Source organism: Vulpes lagopus, chromosome X (assembly GCF_018345385.1).
Source record: "Vulpes lagopus strain Blue_001 chromosome X, ASM1834538v1, whole genome shotgun sequence".
NCBI classification, from domain to species: Eukaryota; Metazoa; Chordata; class Mammalia; order Carnivora; family Canidae; genus Vulpes; species Vulpes lagopus.
The window spans coordinates 75,092,092-75,109,370 of NC_054848.1; the positions used below are offsets into that span (position 1 = coordinate 75,092,092).

Here is a 17,279-nt window from a genome sequence, read left to right on the forward strand (position 1 = left end):
TTTTTTATTGGTGTTCAATTTGCCAACATATAGAATAACACCCAGTGCTCATCCCATCAAGTGCCCCCCTCAGTGCCCATCACCCAGTCACCCCCACCCCCTGCCCACCTCCCCTTCCACCACCCCTAGTTCATTTCCCAGAGTTAGGAGTCTCTCATGTTCTGTCTCCCTTTCTGATATTTCCCACTCATTATTTCTCCTTTCCCCTTTATTTCCTTTCACTATTTTATATTCCCCAAAAGAATGAGACCATTGAGCCTCAGTTTTAAGTAGTTGTGTCACCTTGGATATGTGGCTTGAGTTATCTGGATTTCACTTGTTTTTTTAAACCATAAAAAAAAAAAAGAGTGAAGAAACTGTCCTAACTCCCTCACAATGTTGTTGTGAGGATTGTTATAAGATATGAAAATGCTTTCTGAACCTAAAAGCACTGATGTATAAATGAAGGATACGATTGCTCCCTCCTCCTCTTCCTCTCATAATTGTCCTCTGTCTCCATCTCAGTAGATCTTATCTGCTCTCTTTCCTGTCCTTTTATGTCTTCTACTCTCATCCATTGGTTATCAGCACACCTATTCCTCCTCAGGCTAAGGGCAAATCAGTAAGAGCATGAAGGCAATTCTGGTATCAATTGTCCCTCTTCTCCCTACCCCTCTATGTAACCTACCCCCATATTTTTCCTCTCCAATCCCTATTATCAAAGCCCAAATGCCTGCCTTTTGGTATGCTTTGCCTGGAATGAGGTGGCATAGAGAAGTTGAAAAGAATGCAGGCTCTGGAGTAAATCACCCTGAGTTCAAATCCTAACTCGACCAGTGATTTCACTTTGTGACCTTGGGCAGATTACTTAACCTCCCTAGGCAATAGTAGTACCTACCTCATACGATTGCTGCTCTGAGAATTACTGGAAGCAATAATTTAGGTCAGGGCTTAGCCCCAGTGGTAGGGAGGCAACGAAGAGTTATTATTGTCAGCGAAGGGAAATGGGCTTGATGTCTATAGCTAGGCTGGCCTCCAGCTTGCTACCACTTACTTGGTCCTCAGTTCATGTTTCATTTGTGGAGGGAGGCATACAGAGGTGATTATAGTATGCGCATTTTTCTCCATCCATATGTCAAATCTTTAGCCTGCAGTGCTGTCATCCTTTGAGACCCTTGGGTTGCATATACTTCTATGTGTCCTCACACATGTGAGTGCCCACTTTCATTCACCTGGCTTACCCTTTCTACTTACTGTATCCTTTCCTGCTCAGAGGGCAGCTCTGAGAAGCTTCGTTGATGAGTAGTTCGGCATGATTGGAGTTCCTCCAGGGCAAGAGGGCAACCTGACGGCTGTCACCCCTAATGCCCTTGCTCAGATCCTCCCCTTTCCTGGCCTGATGCTGGGCATGCAACTGAATAAACAGTGTGCACACTGACACTCCCCACCCGTGTACTCACTCATTGGTTTTAGTACTGCACTCCATGTGAAGGTACCTTGGAAGCCTCGGTGGGTGGGTTAGAGGGAGGGCTCTGGGCCTCCTCCTACTTCAACCAGAGCAGCTCCTCTTGAATCTGTTTCATGTATTAAAGTTCCACATAAATATTTGGGGAAAAACATTTTGCCACTTAAAAAAAAAAGATTGAAAATCACTGGTCTTATGCATTGTGTGCAGCGCTCGCCTAGAAGCCTTCTCAGACCATAGTGGAAAGCTTCAGCTCCCTCTGCAAGAGATTATTGACTGGCTCAGCCAAAAGGATGAGGAACTGTCAGCTCAGCTGCCCTTGCAAGGGGATGTGGTCCTGGTACAACAGGAGAAGGAGACACATGCAGTAGGTTTGAATTATGGGGGCTGTGGTGTGTAACCTCTTAGCTGGGAAGGGATCTTTTTTGCAGTATTCTGACAGATGGGCACTTAGCCTCTGCTTAGACACCTGAAGTAACAGGAGGCTGGATACAGTTTCACTGGTTTTTTTTGTATAACACTCCACCAGAGTCAGTCAAACCTTTTCTCTTTTGCCCTTTCATCAGAAATTGGCTTCCCTTAAAATCCTGCCCTGATTTTCAGTGGGGACATGGGAAAATGAACATAATATACTGTTAAGTGGAAAAAACATAGGCTACAAAGCTTACGCAGGTGGACCTCAGTTGTACCATAATCTATGTAGATGTGTGTGCATGTATACACACATACAAAAACATAAGAAGGAACTATACCAAAAAGTTCACAATGGTTAACTCTAGGTAATGAAATTAGAGTTCTTTTTAGTTGTCTTCTTCATGCTTTTCTGAGATTTCTAAGATTTCTGTGACATATATTACCTTTTATAATCAGAAACTAACAACAGATATTTCTTTTTTTAAAGATTTTATTTATTTGAGAGAGAGAGAGAAAGAGAGAGAAAGCACAAGTAGGAGGCAGGGACAGGGAGAAGCAGACTCCCTACTGAGCAAGGAGCCTGATGCAGGGCCAAAATAATGACCTGAGTGGAAGGTAGATGGTTAACCAACCAAGCCACCCAGAAGCCCCCATATATTCCTTTTTTTTTAAAGATTTTATCCATCCAATTGAGGGAGAAAGAGAGAGAACAAGCAGGGGGGAGAGGCAGAGGGGAGAAGGAAAAGCAGACTCCCTCCATGCTGAGCAGGGAGCCCAATGCAGGATTCGATCCATCACAACCAGAGCCAAAGGCAGAAGCTTAACTGACTGAGCCACCCAGGCTTCCACCCCCAGATATTTCTTAAAAATGAATACAGTATGTACTAGAAGAAATAATTGTGTGACATAGCAGAGGTGTACCTAAGGTGACAATGGCAATCATATTGCAATATAAATGTATCAAATCAACATGTTATATACCTTAAATTTATACAATCTTATATGTCAATTATATTTCAATTTAAAAGGTGGATACAGAATGGAATACAGTACACAAGAAAATAAACTACAGCTACATGTCACAGCCCAGATGACTCTTAAAAACAGTATGTTTAGTGAAAAAAAAGCCAGATACAAAAAAAAAAAAAGTACATACTGTATGATACCATTTATATAAGGTTCAAGATGGGCAAAACTAATCAGTGGTATTACAAGTCAGGATAGTGGTTACCTAAGGGGGAAGGATGAGATAATGACCAGAAGGGACCACTGAGTGTGCCTTCTGGGATGCTGGTGGAATTCTGTTTCTTGATCTTAGTGCTAATTACAGATATAGAATCACTAATGGAAATTCATTGAGCTGTATATATTTGATTTGTGTACTCTTCTCTGCATATCAACAAAAAATTTGAGTAAAATTATGCTATTAATCCTGTCTATCTGGTTTTGATTTCTCTAAGCCTCTTACAGGGGACTTTCTGGGTCTTCCAGAGAACCAAGATTCCCAACCGTAAATCTCCACATTTCTCTCTACCTTGTGGCATATACAGACCCATTTCATACTAAATAGACTTCCCAGTGTCAGAGTCATTCTTCTGCTCATAGGGAGGACTGCACCTCTTTATGTCTGGGTAGCCCAAAGATACATGATAATGCTAAAGGATCAAATTGCATGGAAGAAAAGAAAGGTTGTCAATTGCAGAATGGAATTTAAGGCAATTGAAAGATTTTACTTCCCTGTTGACTGTGTTGCTACACTTCATAGGCCTTTATGGAAGATGTCAAGTCTCGGGGCCCCTATATCTACTCTGTGCTGGAGTCAGCTCAGGCCTTCCTGTCCCAGCACCCATTTGAGGAATTAGAGGAACCTCGTTCTGAGAGCAAAGGTAGGTGGTCTTCCTCTTTTTTGTCTTCTTCTTAACAATGAACTGCTAAACACCTTCCTGCCTTCCTCCAACTCATTTTCTTAGCTGTTATCTGGGAGGATAATTTTCTCTTAGGAGTCCAAAGCTGGGAGGGAGCAAGATTCACATTGCAAGAAAAAGCAAAGAGAACCAGAACCTGGAGCAAGGGAGACAAACATGTGGCCCAAAGCTCTATGTGGCTCTGTGGAGCATCACGTGTGGCCTTCTAATGAGACATAAAAAAGGAAAAAAACAAAAGACTCAAATGCATTGAGCTGACTCAGTAAATAAAAGTAGTAGTATGTCCTTTCAATTGGAGAAAAACAATCCATATGGTTTCACTCATATGTGGAATATACGATATAGTGAAAGGGACTATAAGGGAAAGGAAAGAAACTGCGTGGGGGAAGAATTAGAGAGGGAGACAAACCATGAGAGACTCCTAACTCTGGGAAACAAAGGGTTGCAGAAGGGGAGGAGGGTGGGGGGATGGGGTAACTGGGTGACGGGCACTGAGGAGGGCACTTGATGGGATGAGCACTGGGTATTATACTATATGTTGGCAATTGAATTTAAATAAAATATTAAAAAACAAAAACAAAAAACATACTGCTTTATTCCAACATAGAGAGACATGCAGTGATGCACTAATCAACCAGAAAATTAAAAAAAATCATTTTACAATCTAAAAAGCTAGGTGATGACATTTCAGGAGAAAATTTACTGTGTATCTTTGCTACTGACCCTGGTGACTTCTAGTCCCTTCCCTCAGTAGAGTTGGCCACTAGTAAGGTAGCAGGGTGGGATTCATGGTGATTAGGTCTAAGTAGTAGCCCAGTGAGCTCTCTTCTTCAGTAAGAGTCCTCAACCTTTCAAGACTGGCTATGAATCCTCTGGAAAGACTCTTTGTTTTATTTTTTTAAAGATTTTATTTATTTATTTATTTATTTATTTATTTATTTATTTATGAGAGAGAGAGACGCAGAGACACAGGCAGAGGGAGAAGCAGGCTCCATGCAGGAAGCCCAACATGGGACTGGATTCTGGGTCCCTAGAATCACACCCTGGGCTAAAGGCAGTGCTAAACCACTGAGCCACCCGGTCTGCCCCTAAGGACTCTTTGTTAATTGAGCCTTTTGTAAAGCTGTTGAATCTCTCAGTTTACTTCCAGCTCCTCGGTAGGAAGCTAGTAGTCAATTTACTGCCAAGTGGGCCGCACATAGGACAAACTCAAAAGAAAGCAGGGCAATTCCAATTAGCCTGGAGTTGTGGGGGGTCTGAATCTACTTCTGAGGGGAGAGCTAAGGGAGGAAGAAGAAACCTACAATTTAGAAGCCTAGGTGGAAAAGCTTGGGTAAGTTATGCTAAACTCTCCTGGGCAAAAAAATGCCTCCCTTCCTTGGATGGAAGTGGCAGCAGACACTAATGCAAAAATAGCATTCTTGAGTCATGTAAATAGGACTCTTAATGACTTGCCTCACTGCACCTCTTCAAATATTTTACTCACTCTTTACCTTGTCCATTTTTTAAGAATATGAGGAAATAAAAAAAAAAAAGAATATGAGGAAATCCTCATAGTAGGGGAAAGTAACAACATGGTCTCCTGACTGTGGTGGGGGGACGCACAAATCCACATGTGTGATAAAGCACATAGAGCTGAACACACATGCACACATTTTACAAAGGTCTGTCTTGGTCCCTCCTTCCCTGGCCTGTCCCTGCCGGGTTGGCCTGACCTGGCTTCCTGCTTGCTCTTACAGATACCTCTCCCAGACAGCGGATCCAGAACCTTAGCCGCTTTGTGTGGAAGCAGGCAACAGTGGCCAGTGAACTATGGGAGAAGCTGACAGCCCGCTGTGTGGACCAGCACCGCCACATTGAGCACACTCTAGAGCAGCTGTTGGAGATTCAAGGGGCAATGGAGGAATTAAGCAATACTCTGACACAGGCCGAGGGAGTCCGAGCCACATGGGAGCCCATTGGGGATCTCTTCATTGATTCACTCCCTGAACACATCCAGGCTCTTAAGGTATACAGGCCCCTACCTAACCTGGCTATGGTCCACCCTGAGACCTGACCCTCCTCCCAGTCCCCGCTACTGAAACTTCATTGTTGGCCCAGACTACAAATGAGCCTTTCCCAGTTTATGTGATGGTTTGGGGGGCTGGTTTAGCTGGAGTCTCCTCTGCCCTTCTACTGTCTTCTCTTTCCCTAGTGTTTTCTTTTATTATTATTATTTTAAATTTATTTATTCATGAGAGACACACACAGAGAGAGGCAGAAACATAGGCGGGGGGCAGGGCGGGGAAGCAGGCTCCACACAGGAATCCCAGTGTGGGACACTATCCCGGGATCTTGGGATCACGACCTGAGCCAAAGGCAGATGCTCAACTACTGAGCCACCCAGGCATCCCTCCCTGGTGTTTTCTGAGAGCAGAAAAGGAAGAGAGTAAGGACAGTGGCCACCCACACCTGAGTCCAGATGGCATCATAGCAAGTACCTGGGTCATGCTGTTTAAACAAAAACCTTTGAGTGAAGAGGGAGGGGTTGAGGTGAATGACTAACAGTTCCTCTTTCCCATTCTCTGTTTGCTGTGGGACTTGGGTTCTGGTTCTGTAGCTATTCAAAGAAGAATTCTCCCCCATGAAAGATGGAGTGAAATTGGTGAATGACCTGGCTCACCAACTTGCCATTTCTGATGTACACTTGTCAATGGAGAATTCCCGGGCCCTGGAGCAGATCAATATCCGGTGGAAACAGCTACAGGTAGAAGAGAAGCCTGGAGTGAGCCATCAAGAAGAGCTCTGATTAAAAAAAAAGAAAAGGAAAAAAAAAAAGAGCTCTGATAGAACCATGTTTGGGAGAATCTTCTTCAGGCCAGCAGAAAGCAGAGAGGCATTAAAGTGGGACCTCCACAGGAAAAGAGTAGTAGAGCATTTAGGGCCAGGGAACAGGCTTCTCAACCTCCAGGCTGCAAGGAGTACTTGAAATGAGGATCTGAGAGGGGCCTAGGGTGTAGGCATTTAGGGTGGATGGGGGCAGTGACTGTGGCCTGGCAGTAAGAATGCTTTTCTCTGACCCTTGGGAGTGATGTGGATGGGCTGAGGTGGGCGACAGGGATGGGGGGAAGAGCTAAAACCAGAAAGGAGCTAGCCTGGGAGGGCCTTCACGAAGATTTCCAGAGGTGCCTGGAAATCCTGCACTAAATATCTAGAATGAATTCACCGACTTTCTGCCTCTTGCTGTAGGTGTCAATTGGCGAGAGGCTTAAGCAGCTCCAGGATGCCCACCGAGACTTCGGGCCTGGGTCACAGCACTTCCTCTCCTGTACGTGAGACAGACTAGACTTCACTTAGCAGAACCTCAGATACCTTCCAAGAGAGTCTACTCTTGTGCCTTGGGGGCCTGGGAGGATCCCAGTGTATCTTGGCATCTGCGAAGCACACAGGATAAAGCCATGTAGTACAGTGGTTGAAACGACAGACTCTCCAGTCAGAGAGGCCAGGGTCTGAACTACTGCTCCTTGACTTGATAGCCATGCAAGCTTGAAAAAAAATAGCTCAACCTTTCTGCACATCAGTTATCCCATATGTAAAAAGAGGGGAAAATATGACCTAACTCATAGGGTCATAGGAGTTAACTTCATTTTTTCAACATTTATTGAAGACCTAATGTGGGCCAGGTAGTGTTTCAGGCACCGGAGTTACATCAGTGAACAAAACAGACAAGTCTTTAGACTTACAGAGCTTATACACTAGTCAGAGAGGCCAGAACATAAACAAGTAAAATATGTCTAAGGTGGGGCGCCTGAGTGGCTCAGAGGTTGAGTGTCTGCCTTTGGCTCAGGTCGTGATCCCAGGATCCTTGGATTGAGTCCTGCATCGGGCTCCCCTCAGGGAGCCTGCTTCTCCCTCTGCCTATGTCTCTACCTCTCTCTGTGTGTCTCTCATAAATAAATAAATAAAATCTTAAAAAATATATATGTCTAAAGCAAACTGGCAACAAGTGCTGTGGGGAAAAAGTAAAGCAGGGAAGACATTGAAAATGTGGTGTGGACTTGATGAGGGAGGTCTTGCAATTTTGAATGGCACAGTCAGGAAAGACCTCACCAGGAGTGTGGCAACTGAGTAGAGACCTCAAGGAAATGAGGGAATGAGCCATGTGGATGTCTGAGGGAAGAGCACACCAGGTGGAGGGAACAGCAACTTCTAGGACCTCAAGGCAGGGGCATGTCTGAGGAACAGGAAGGAGGCTGGTGTAGAGGTAATAAAGAGAGGAGATAGTGGGAGGGCAGAAGGGTAGCAGGAGACCAGAGCCCTGAGGATCTTGTAGGGTATGGTTAGAACTTGGGACTTTCCTCTGAATGGAATGGAGAGCCTTTGGAAGGGTTTGAGCAGGAAGCTGACATGATCTGACACAGTCAGGTGTTGAGGGGCAAGATTGGGAGCAGGAAGATCTGTTAGGAAGCATAGTGTAATAATCCAGGCATTATTCCACCATAATGAGGCATTATGGTGACCCAGGTCTGGGTGGTAGCAGTGGCAATGGTGAGAATATACGGATATGAAAATTAGTTATGTACACAGAGCACTTAGCGAGGTATCTGGCTCATAGCAGGAATTCAATAAAATTTTTAAAAAAGATTTTATTTGTTTATGAGAGACACACAGAGAGAGAGACAGAGAGAGAGACAGAGACACAAGCAGAGGGAGAAGCAGGCTCCCTTTGGGGAGCCTGATGTGGGACACAATCCCAGGACCCTGGGATCACAACCTGAGCCGAAGGCAGATGCTAACTGCCGAGCCACTCAGGCGCCCCAGGAACTCAATAAATATTACTGGCAGTTAGAACTAATGCTATTATAATAACTGATGTGCAGCTATACCTACAGTGGGCTCTTATACTCAGGGAAATTGCAGTGTGGTGGTTGACCAGGTAACTAAGCCTCTCCTGGAATATCTGAAAGATAAAGACATGGAGCAGAGAAGGGCATCCTCTTCCGTAATTCCTCACCAGAGAGAATTAAGCGATACCATTCCCAATTGTCCCATAGGACTGAGAGGCTTAACCTTCCCAGGGGAAAGGCTTTGAGCTCCATGAGGAAAGTAGGGTCCACTTCATATCCACGGCAGCACTGGAGCTACCTGCAGCTGAATGGGCAGAGATGGCAGCCTGCTCAGAGAAAAGATGGTCAGTGTGGCTGAGGCCAGGTATTCCTGCTCATGCCCTTGCCACATCTCTGAAACATGAGGGTATCAGTGACAATTTCTTCCCTTGCCCTAAATAAGTTCAGAGAGAGAAGTGCGTTCATTAGTTTTTGCCTCACCTTCAGTAAAGCAGGCATTCCCTTTTGGGCTTGACCTCCTATTTAGGAAGATAGAGAAGATAGAGCGGGGGAGTTGCCAGGGGCCTAAAGAGCTTAAGTGGCCAATTCTTTTCTCTTTCTCTTCTCCTTTACCAGCCTCTGTGCAAGTTCCCTGGGAAAGAGCAATTTCACCCAATAAAGTTCCCTACTACATCAAGTGAGTGACCATCTGAATTAGAAGTGGGTCATTCACCTGCCCACCACCCTCCCTTGCCTTTCTTTCTCCCTGTCCCTGTCACTCATCTATTGGGATTCCCCCATCCAGTCCAGTATGTCCTACTCATCTCAAGAGCTCAAGATGCTACCTGGGTAAAGGTGAACGCTTGTGCTTTGGGATCTTCATGCTTCACCCTCAGATCCTGCAGTTCCTTGTGTTCAACCTCTCACTGAGGGATGCACAGATGTGTGGGGGGAAGTGTGTGTGGGGACAGCATGGACCCTGGTATTATTGATGCTTTTGTTTGTAGCCACCAGGCTCAGACCACTTGCTGGGACCATCCCAAGATGACTGAGTTATACCAAACACTGGGTAAGAATTCGGGGTTCCTGTATAGGCTGGAGATCTATCTGGCTGCCTTTTTCCTATAAGAACAGAAGGGAATTCCATTCAACAAGCTGGCGGGGTAGAAGTGAGTGCCTTCTCATTTCTCCAGCAGCCTTCCTTCCTTTCCCCTCTGCACCTCCCTCAACTGGAGGCTCTGCATTCCTCTTGAACCATTTTACTATCACATTACGTAATGATGCTTAGAGATGTGATGCTTAGAGATGCTTTTCTGCTTTGAAAGACGCTGTCCAGGCTATGATTATTGTGACTTTCAGGTGCTTTACTTTTGACTACTAAGAGAGATTCACCATTAGGTTGCAAATATTATCCATGCTGCTGCATGTGAATATAGTTCATTCATTTTCCCTATTACAGAGCATTCCTTTATATATACCATAGTTTCTTCACCCAGTCTACTGTTGATAGACATTTGGGTTGTTTATAACTTGGAACTAATAAAGACAGTGCTGCTAAGGAGCTCTGGTACATGTGTTCTGGTACACGTGTGCATGTTTTTAAGTCTCTGGGTCTAACATTGTTTCAGTGCCTTGTGAATACACTAGGAAATTTGAAAGTGCAACAGATCCTGAGCAAGAGTCATATTTGACGTTAATTTGTCATGTTTTTACTTTATCAAATCTAGCAAGGTGTTTCCTGAAGTGCTTGATTCAGTTATTTATACATGCACAACTGCGTGTACATATTGGACCCAGATGTCAAATGAATTTCTTACTATGCGTCTTGGTCAATAAATGCTTGAAAAGCATAGCTTTAGGATCCATATCTAGCTGGGTTGTAGGATATGGGAATGTTTGGTTTTACCAGGTGATGCCAAATTGTTTTCTGCCAACTTGTTACATTCAACTGATTGTATCAGTTTACTCTTCCACCAGCCTTCCTCATTTATCCAGATCTTTTCAGACACCTGCTATTGTCAGACTTTTGTTTTTTGCCAATCTGGTGGGTGTAATATGGTATTTTGTTGTGGTGTTAATTTGCATTTCCCTGATCGGAGTATATCTCTTTTTAATCTTTGCAGCTGATCTGAACAACATTAAGTTCTCAGCTTACCGCACTGCCATGAAGCTACGCCGGGTCCAGAAGGCACTGCGTTGTAAGCTTCCCATCTCACTTCCCTGTGGCCTCCACCCCACTCCCACTCTTCCTCATCTGTTGGCTGTTTTCCACTTTTATCCCACCTCAGCTGTCCCCTCTGTCTGTCCTGGCCCTCCCTTGGAGTCAGTGTTCTGCCTTCTGGGGCTGGCTTTGAGGAGGCCACCCTACCCCACGCGGTGGGGGGCCTGCCTAGTGGGGGAGGGGACAGGCAACCTCAAGGACCCTCTCCCAGGGGTTGCCCAAAGCCCAGTCAGGCCCATTTTTTACTGGTTTATATTATGGTTCTTATTTTTTAAAGTAACGCTAACTTTATATGGATGGTGTCTCAAGTGTATTAAATGATATTCTCTAGAAAAAACAAAAAACAAAAAAAACCCACTTGTTGTTGATTGGCTTAGTGGGAACTTTCCGAAGGCTGGGATATGCTGACTCTGGATACCTGTTCTTTCTAGGCACCTTCTATTGTCCCCAAACCCCAGACTTGTTTCCAAAGTAACCCATAATTATCCTCCTACTTGTCCCTTCCCTGCCCAGCATAGATAACCAAGCAACTGTTTTGTGGCAGAAGTTATCTCAACCCAAGGTTTGGAGCCATCAGGGGCTTGTGTTCTTTTGCCATCTTAGGGTTATTGAACACAGCAGAACTATTGAATCAAGTGCCAGTGGTTAGGGGACAATGTGGATGTAAATAAAATGTGCTCTCTGACCTTTCTCAGGGACACTGTCCATTCAACCTTCCCAGCCCAGGCATGTCTGGCCAGGCAGATTCCAGCATTGACAGTAAATGAGAAAGTCCTCCTGATGTATATCACATTTACCCAGGCATACCTGAGTCTTCATAACTGGTATCTAGATTCTCAGAACAAGGTTCATGGACAAACCTATTTGCTATTGAAATGTGTGTAAAGCCAGAGAGACTTAAAATAGGATTTGACCCTTTAGGAGCTAATACAATAAAGGAGGTGAATTTACTCACATCCTACCATCTTCTTGAAGCTGATGTCAAAGAACAAATGAGTATATACACATTTTGGGTTAATTTAGGAGGCCTTTCACTACCATCCCCTTCTTTGGGATGAGAGTTTTGATGAAATGCAATCTTGTATCATACTTACAAATGATTGGTCTGGAGACTGAGTCAAACTTGGTGATGCTGGTGTGCTATCTCCTTGTCTAGCCTTAGGAGTTCTGTTTTTGGCTGTACTTTCCCCTGTCTCTTTCCCTTCCCAGTGGACCTGGTAACTTTAACCACAGCCCTAGAGATCTTCAATGAGCATGATCTGCAGGCCAGTGAACATGTGATGGACGTGGTGGAGATCATTCACTGCCTGACTGCCTTATATGAACGGCTGGAGGAGGAAAGAGGCATCTTGGTCAATGTGCCACTCTGTGTGGACATGAGCCTCAACTGGCTCCTCAATGTTTTTGATAGGTAAGGGCTTGTATCCCTGGAAGCCTCCATGATGAAATCCAGTGGGACATTTGAAGTGGGCATGGTGGGAAGAGGTTGCTTCCACGGTGGACTTGGACTTAGCTCAGCTCGGGGCCTGGTTGGCACAGAGCCCTGCTGGGATCAACTCTGTGAGGGAAATTAATGCCAAGATGTTAACTCTTTACATGTATTCGTGTTCTCAGTCTCTTCTCTTAAACCTAGTGGTCGCAGTGGAAAGATGCGGGCACTGTCTTTTAAGACCGGCATTGCATGCCTGTGTGGCACAGAAGTAAAAGAAAAATTGCAGTGTGAGTACAGCTCCAAAGTCTGGAGTGGAGTTGGGCATAGGGAGAGGTGTTGTGGGAGGAGAAAGGGTGGAAATAAGCAGAAGGCACGTCTTAATGACTCAGCAGAGCACTACTCAGGCTACATTATAATAGTGGTCCAGGCTATTGCAACGAACCTACAACAGCCCAAAGCTAAGATGGATCTAAGGCCTGTTACTCTTTCTAGTGTCACTCCAAGGGGGTTGGCTTCTTCTGATCCAATGTGATTAATTGACCAAGGTCTGAGCTGGTATCCTGTGGCCTATCAGGCTTATTAGCCCTCTCCCCGTTGGAAGCTCAAGCCATGTCACACATTCTACTAGAGACTTCCCATGTGATTACACAGGCAGGGCACAATTATTAATCCCTATTGGGGTTATTATTGGGAGGTGAATAGGATGTCCTTCTGTCATATTTAACCTCTCTGGTTTATAGTGCCTTTGCTTTTCCCTCCATCCTCCATCTTCTGTACAGCATTTTGTACTATTCTGTGCTAAGTGTGGCAAGTACAAGGTTCGATCAGATATGGTCCCTGCCTCAAGCTGTTGAGAGTCCAGAGGAGGAGACAGAAATACATAGGAAGCATTTTTGAAAGTGCTAATTAGAATAATCTGAAGGGCAAAGGATATGTGCTATAGCAGATCACAGAAGAGGGATGACAGTGGTCTGGGAAAGCTTTACAGGGAAGGAGACAGAGCAAAGCATGTTCATTGCAACACTATTATTGATTTCTCCCCACATTCCTTTGAGAAAGACCAGACAGTGATTATTTTTCCTCAGTTTACAAGTAAGGAAACTGCAGCATAGAGAGGTTCATGATTTCCCCAAGCTCCTACATGCTAGTCAGTAACAGATCCAGAACTAAAACGCAGGCTGTCTGCTTTCTGAGTATTTTCTAAGCCATAGGTGATGGCACGAGACAAGATAAAAATCTTGGAAGGAGCTTCTCTAGGGTCGGGATAGGAGGGAGGTGGTTCTCACTGATCAGATATAGCCCATGTTCAAATACGAGTACCATAGTCTATTCCATAATCACTTAGAGGTAATTCTTAGATGATGAGCTCCTCTTTGTGGATTATCCATGCCAGGGTTTCTTTCCATTTGTGTGGAGAATTGAGAGCTTATTACAGTGCCAGACTCCATGAGCTACATGAGTAGAAGGGGACTCATGTTCAGACACCCCTACACCCCATGCCCATTCATCTTGTTTCTTGAGAATCTGTTTTCCCGGCAGTGTTGTATCTGTGTCTGGCACTGGTCTCACATGCAGCCTGCTCTCTGTCTTCATCTCTCACTCCCCCTGCTTCTGATGCTCTGTCTCTTTGAGCCTGTCTCTCTTTCTCTCTCTGAACTCAGAGGATGCTTTTTTTAGACCCCATGGGCTTCTAGAAGGTCAGGGATGGGCCTTTAAGTATTCCGGGTTTCAAAAGTCATTAGCTCAGTCTGTGTGCTCTTTCTCTGTCTTCCTTCCCTGCTCTTTCTCCTTACACCATTCTCTGGCCATTCCATCTTCGGGGGGGTGGATGGCTGTGACTTATGGTGTGGCCAGCAGACCTCTTCAGCCAAGTAGCCAACTCAGGCAGCCAGTGTGACCAGCGCCACCTCGGTGTCCTGCTTCATGAGGCCATTCAGGTGCCCCGGCAGCTGGGGGAAGTGGCGGCCTTTGGGGGCAGCAACGTGGAGCCCAGTGTCCGCAGTTGCTTCCGTTTTGTGAGTATGGAACTGGGGAGGGATGACGAGAGGCAGGGTGGGTGGGAAGAAGGGAGGGAGAACTAAGAGTGAGGCTTCTCATCTGAACTACTCAGATGTAAAGGGAGGTCTGCTCAGATGGGACAACAAACCAGAGGGTTCTCTGGGCTTTTAAGATCAGAGTTCTCTTAGGGTGGCAGGGGTTGGTGGTGGCGGTTTGACAGCTCAACTAGGACAAGGCAAAAGGTGGACACCTCTGTAGGATAGGCCACGGGCCAACCCAGGCCCTGCTGGCTCTCCTGCCCCTCTAAGGGCGTCCATTCTGGGGACAGGGGCCTCAGTCATTGTCATTGGCCTTCTTGTTTCCCTAGAGCACTGGGAAACCAGTCATTGAAGCTTCACAGTTCCTAGAGTGGGTCAACTTGGAGCCCCAATCCATGGTATGGCTGGCTGTTCTGCATCGGGTCACCATTGCTGAGCAAGTGAAGCATCAGACCAAGTGCTCTATCTGTAGACAGTGCCCCATCAAGGGCTTCAGGTAGGGAAGGCAACACCTGCGGGACTGATCATTTTGAATAAATAGACCATGTGACCTATAAAAACATACATCATGAAACAATGTATTCTATAATCATATAATTACAGCTAATCTATGGTACAGTGCTACATATGGTAATCCTTTCTACTGCAGAATGTTTAACGATTTAAAAAAATTGGAAATGATTAAATACTTCCTTTTGTTTTAGTTTATATTATGAAGTATTCCAGACCTACAAAAATGTATGGAAAAGTGAAAGGGGGTGTGGGAGGCAACAGCACAGAAATAGTTTGTTGATTGTGTCCCAGGGAATATTAAATAGAACCCAGAAACCCCAGCATCCAGACATAGAAGAACACCTCTGAACCAAATGGTATGCTGGCAAGTGGTTCACAACTGACTCCCCAGAAAGCAAAGCAAACAAACAGAAACCAAAACCTGGTTTGTAGTATGTGCTAATTTCCATGATGTAAATACTCCCACTGTGGCTGATGTTGAGAAAAGATGCATGGTTGTACACTAGTTACAACATTTCCACATTGTAGCTATGACAGACTTAACCTCAAGGGCATAGATAATAGAAAAATATTTAGGAGGAGATGAGTGCTGAGCATTTGTTACCTTTGTTTTTAAGATCATTTACTTAATTGTGAGTTTATATATATATTTTACAATGGCTGTATTTAACAACTGGCTTGGAAGATCCCTGAAATTTTAACAGTTGGCTCTTGTGAGCTGGTGTGCACCCACCACCAAGCTTAAGAAAGAAAGCATTATTGCAACACATTTGAAATTTCCCTGGTTATATTCTCCTCCTCCTCCCACTATCCTGAATTTGGCTTTCATCATAAAATGCTCCATTTTTAAGCTTTTTAAAGCATTAAAGCACTCTCTTTACAACTGCCCTGCTTTTTATAAGCAAATGAGGCATGGAGGTGGCATTTGACTTGCCCAAGTTCACACAATTGGGTAGTGTAGATCCAGGATTAGATGTTGGATCATCTGACTTTTCTAAGTCTAGGCATTTCACTTTTCTATACTACTAGGTCTGGGCAGTTCAGCCAGGCTTTGGACCTGGATCTGAAGGGCTAGTCAATATTCAGTAATAATAGAGTTATTATTATTATATTTTTTTGAGAGAGAGAGAGAGTGTGTGTGAGCAGTGGGAGCGGGGCCAAAGGCAGGGAGAAAGAGAATCCCCCCCTTTTTAAGATTTTATTTCACTTGACGGGATGAGCACTGGGTGTTTTTCTGTATGTTGGTAAATTGAACACCAATAAAAATTAATAAAAAAAAGATTTTATTTATTTGACAGAGAAGAGAAAGAGAAAAAGCACAAGCAGGGGGAGTGGCAGGCAGTGGGAGAGGGAGAAGCAGGCTCCTCGCTGAGCAGGGAGCCTGATTCGGGACTTGATCAAGACCTGAGTCAAAGGCAGACATTTAACCAATTGAGCTACCCAGGTCCTGGAGAAAGAGAATCCTTAAGCAGTCTCTATGCCCAGCGTGGAGCCCAACTTGGGGCTCAATCCCATGACCCCGAGATCATGGCCTGAGCCAAAATCAGGAGTCCGATGCTCAATCAACTGAGCCCCCAGATTCCCTGAGTTATTATTATATAAAGAAGTCTTGGAAATGGCTTAGTCAACATGCCCAGGGCTAGTAGAACAAGTGCCTTGGTATTGGAAGTGTAACTTCTCCAACGTAGGAAGTGGTACCTGTGAGACTGGACCCTTTGGTGACATCGTTTAGAAAGCTATTTGATTGCGGAAGGGGAGGTGGGGTGGGGAGGATGGGGTAATTGGGTGACAGGAAGTGAATCTTGGGCACTTGATGAGATAAGCACTGGGTGTTATACTATATGTTGACAAATTAAATTTAAATTAAAAAAAGAAAGCTATTTGATATCAAGAGCTCTTTACCCCTGCCCACCGCCACCCTTGTAAAAAAGATGGTGAGGCAATACTATTTCCCACACAGAGTCCTGGGACTCTGACCATGTACATTTCATGGAGGCTTATGGTCTTTAGAATAAGGTGAGTCATCTGGTGAGGACACAGACACTGTTATGTACAGAAAGTTGCGCACATTATGACTCCATGCCTCACCCCCTTCTAATGTGTGTGTGTATATTTGGATGTAGGGAAACGGAGAGGTCACTATGGTATACTGTATTCTCTGTCCTACCGCCTCTTGTCTCCCCAAGGTACCGGAGTCTGAAACAATTTAACGTAGACATCTGTCAGACCTGCTTCTTGACAGGCAGGGCCAGCAAAGGCAACAAGCTGCACTACCCCATCATGGAGTATTACACCCCGGTATGGAGCCTCTGTGTGGGGCAGGAAGGGGAGGCAGCAATTGGGTTCTGGGCCCTTGATCTACTTGGCCAAGCATGGACTAACTATATTCTGCTCTCCTTTGGGGAGCATTCTCCCAGCAGTCCTGGTGATTCACCAGTTTTGGGGATTCTGGCCTTTCTGTTCTTCCAGCAGAGCTTTTCCCTCACTGG

The 17,279-nt window shown here is 45.0% G+C and overlaps 1 protein-coding gene across 3 annotated transcripts in view; it reads left to right on the forward strand.

The window, feature by feature from the left end:
* DRP2 (dystrophin related protein 2) overlaps positions 1-17,279 on the forward strand; it is a 45,464-nt gene that overhangs the window by 16,210 nt on the left and 11,975 nt on the right. For all 3 annotated transcript variants that reach the window (XM_041742318.1, XM_041742319.1, XM_041742321.1), the window contains 13 exons: positions 1,655-1,811; positions 3,624-3,744; positions 5,523-5,791; positions 6,383-6,529; positions 7,012-7,090; positions 9,225-9,285; positions 9,596-9,657; positions 10,712-10,786; positions 12,019-12,220; positions 12,443-12,528; positions 14,099-14,256; positions 14,607-14,773; positions 16,977-17,088. In XM_041742318.1, the coding sequence (XP_041598252.1) occupies positions 1,655-1,811; positions 3,624-3,744; positions 5,523-5,791; positions 6,383-6,529; positions 7,012-7,090; positions 9,225-9,285; positions 9,596-9,657; positions 10,712-10,786; positions 12,019-12,220; positions 12,443-12,528; positions 14,099-14,256; positions 14,607-14,773; positions 16,977-17,088 (1,696 nt within the window). The remainder of the gene's footprint in view (positions 1-1,654; positions 1,812-3,623; positions 3,745-5,522; positions 5,792-6,382; positions 6,530-7,011; positions 7,091-9,224; positions 9,286-9,595; positions 9,658-10,711; positions 10,787-12,018; positions 12,221-12,442; positions 12,529-14,098; positions 14,257-14,606; positions 14,774-16,976; positions 17,089-17,279) is intronic.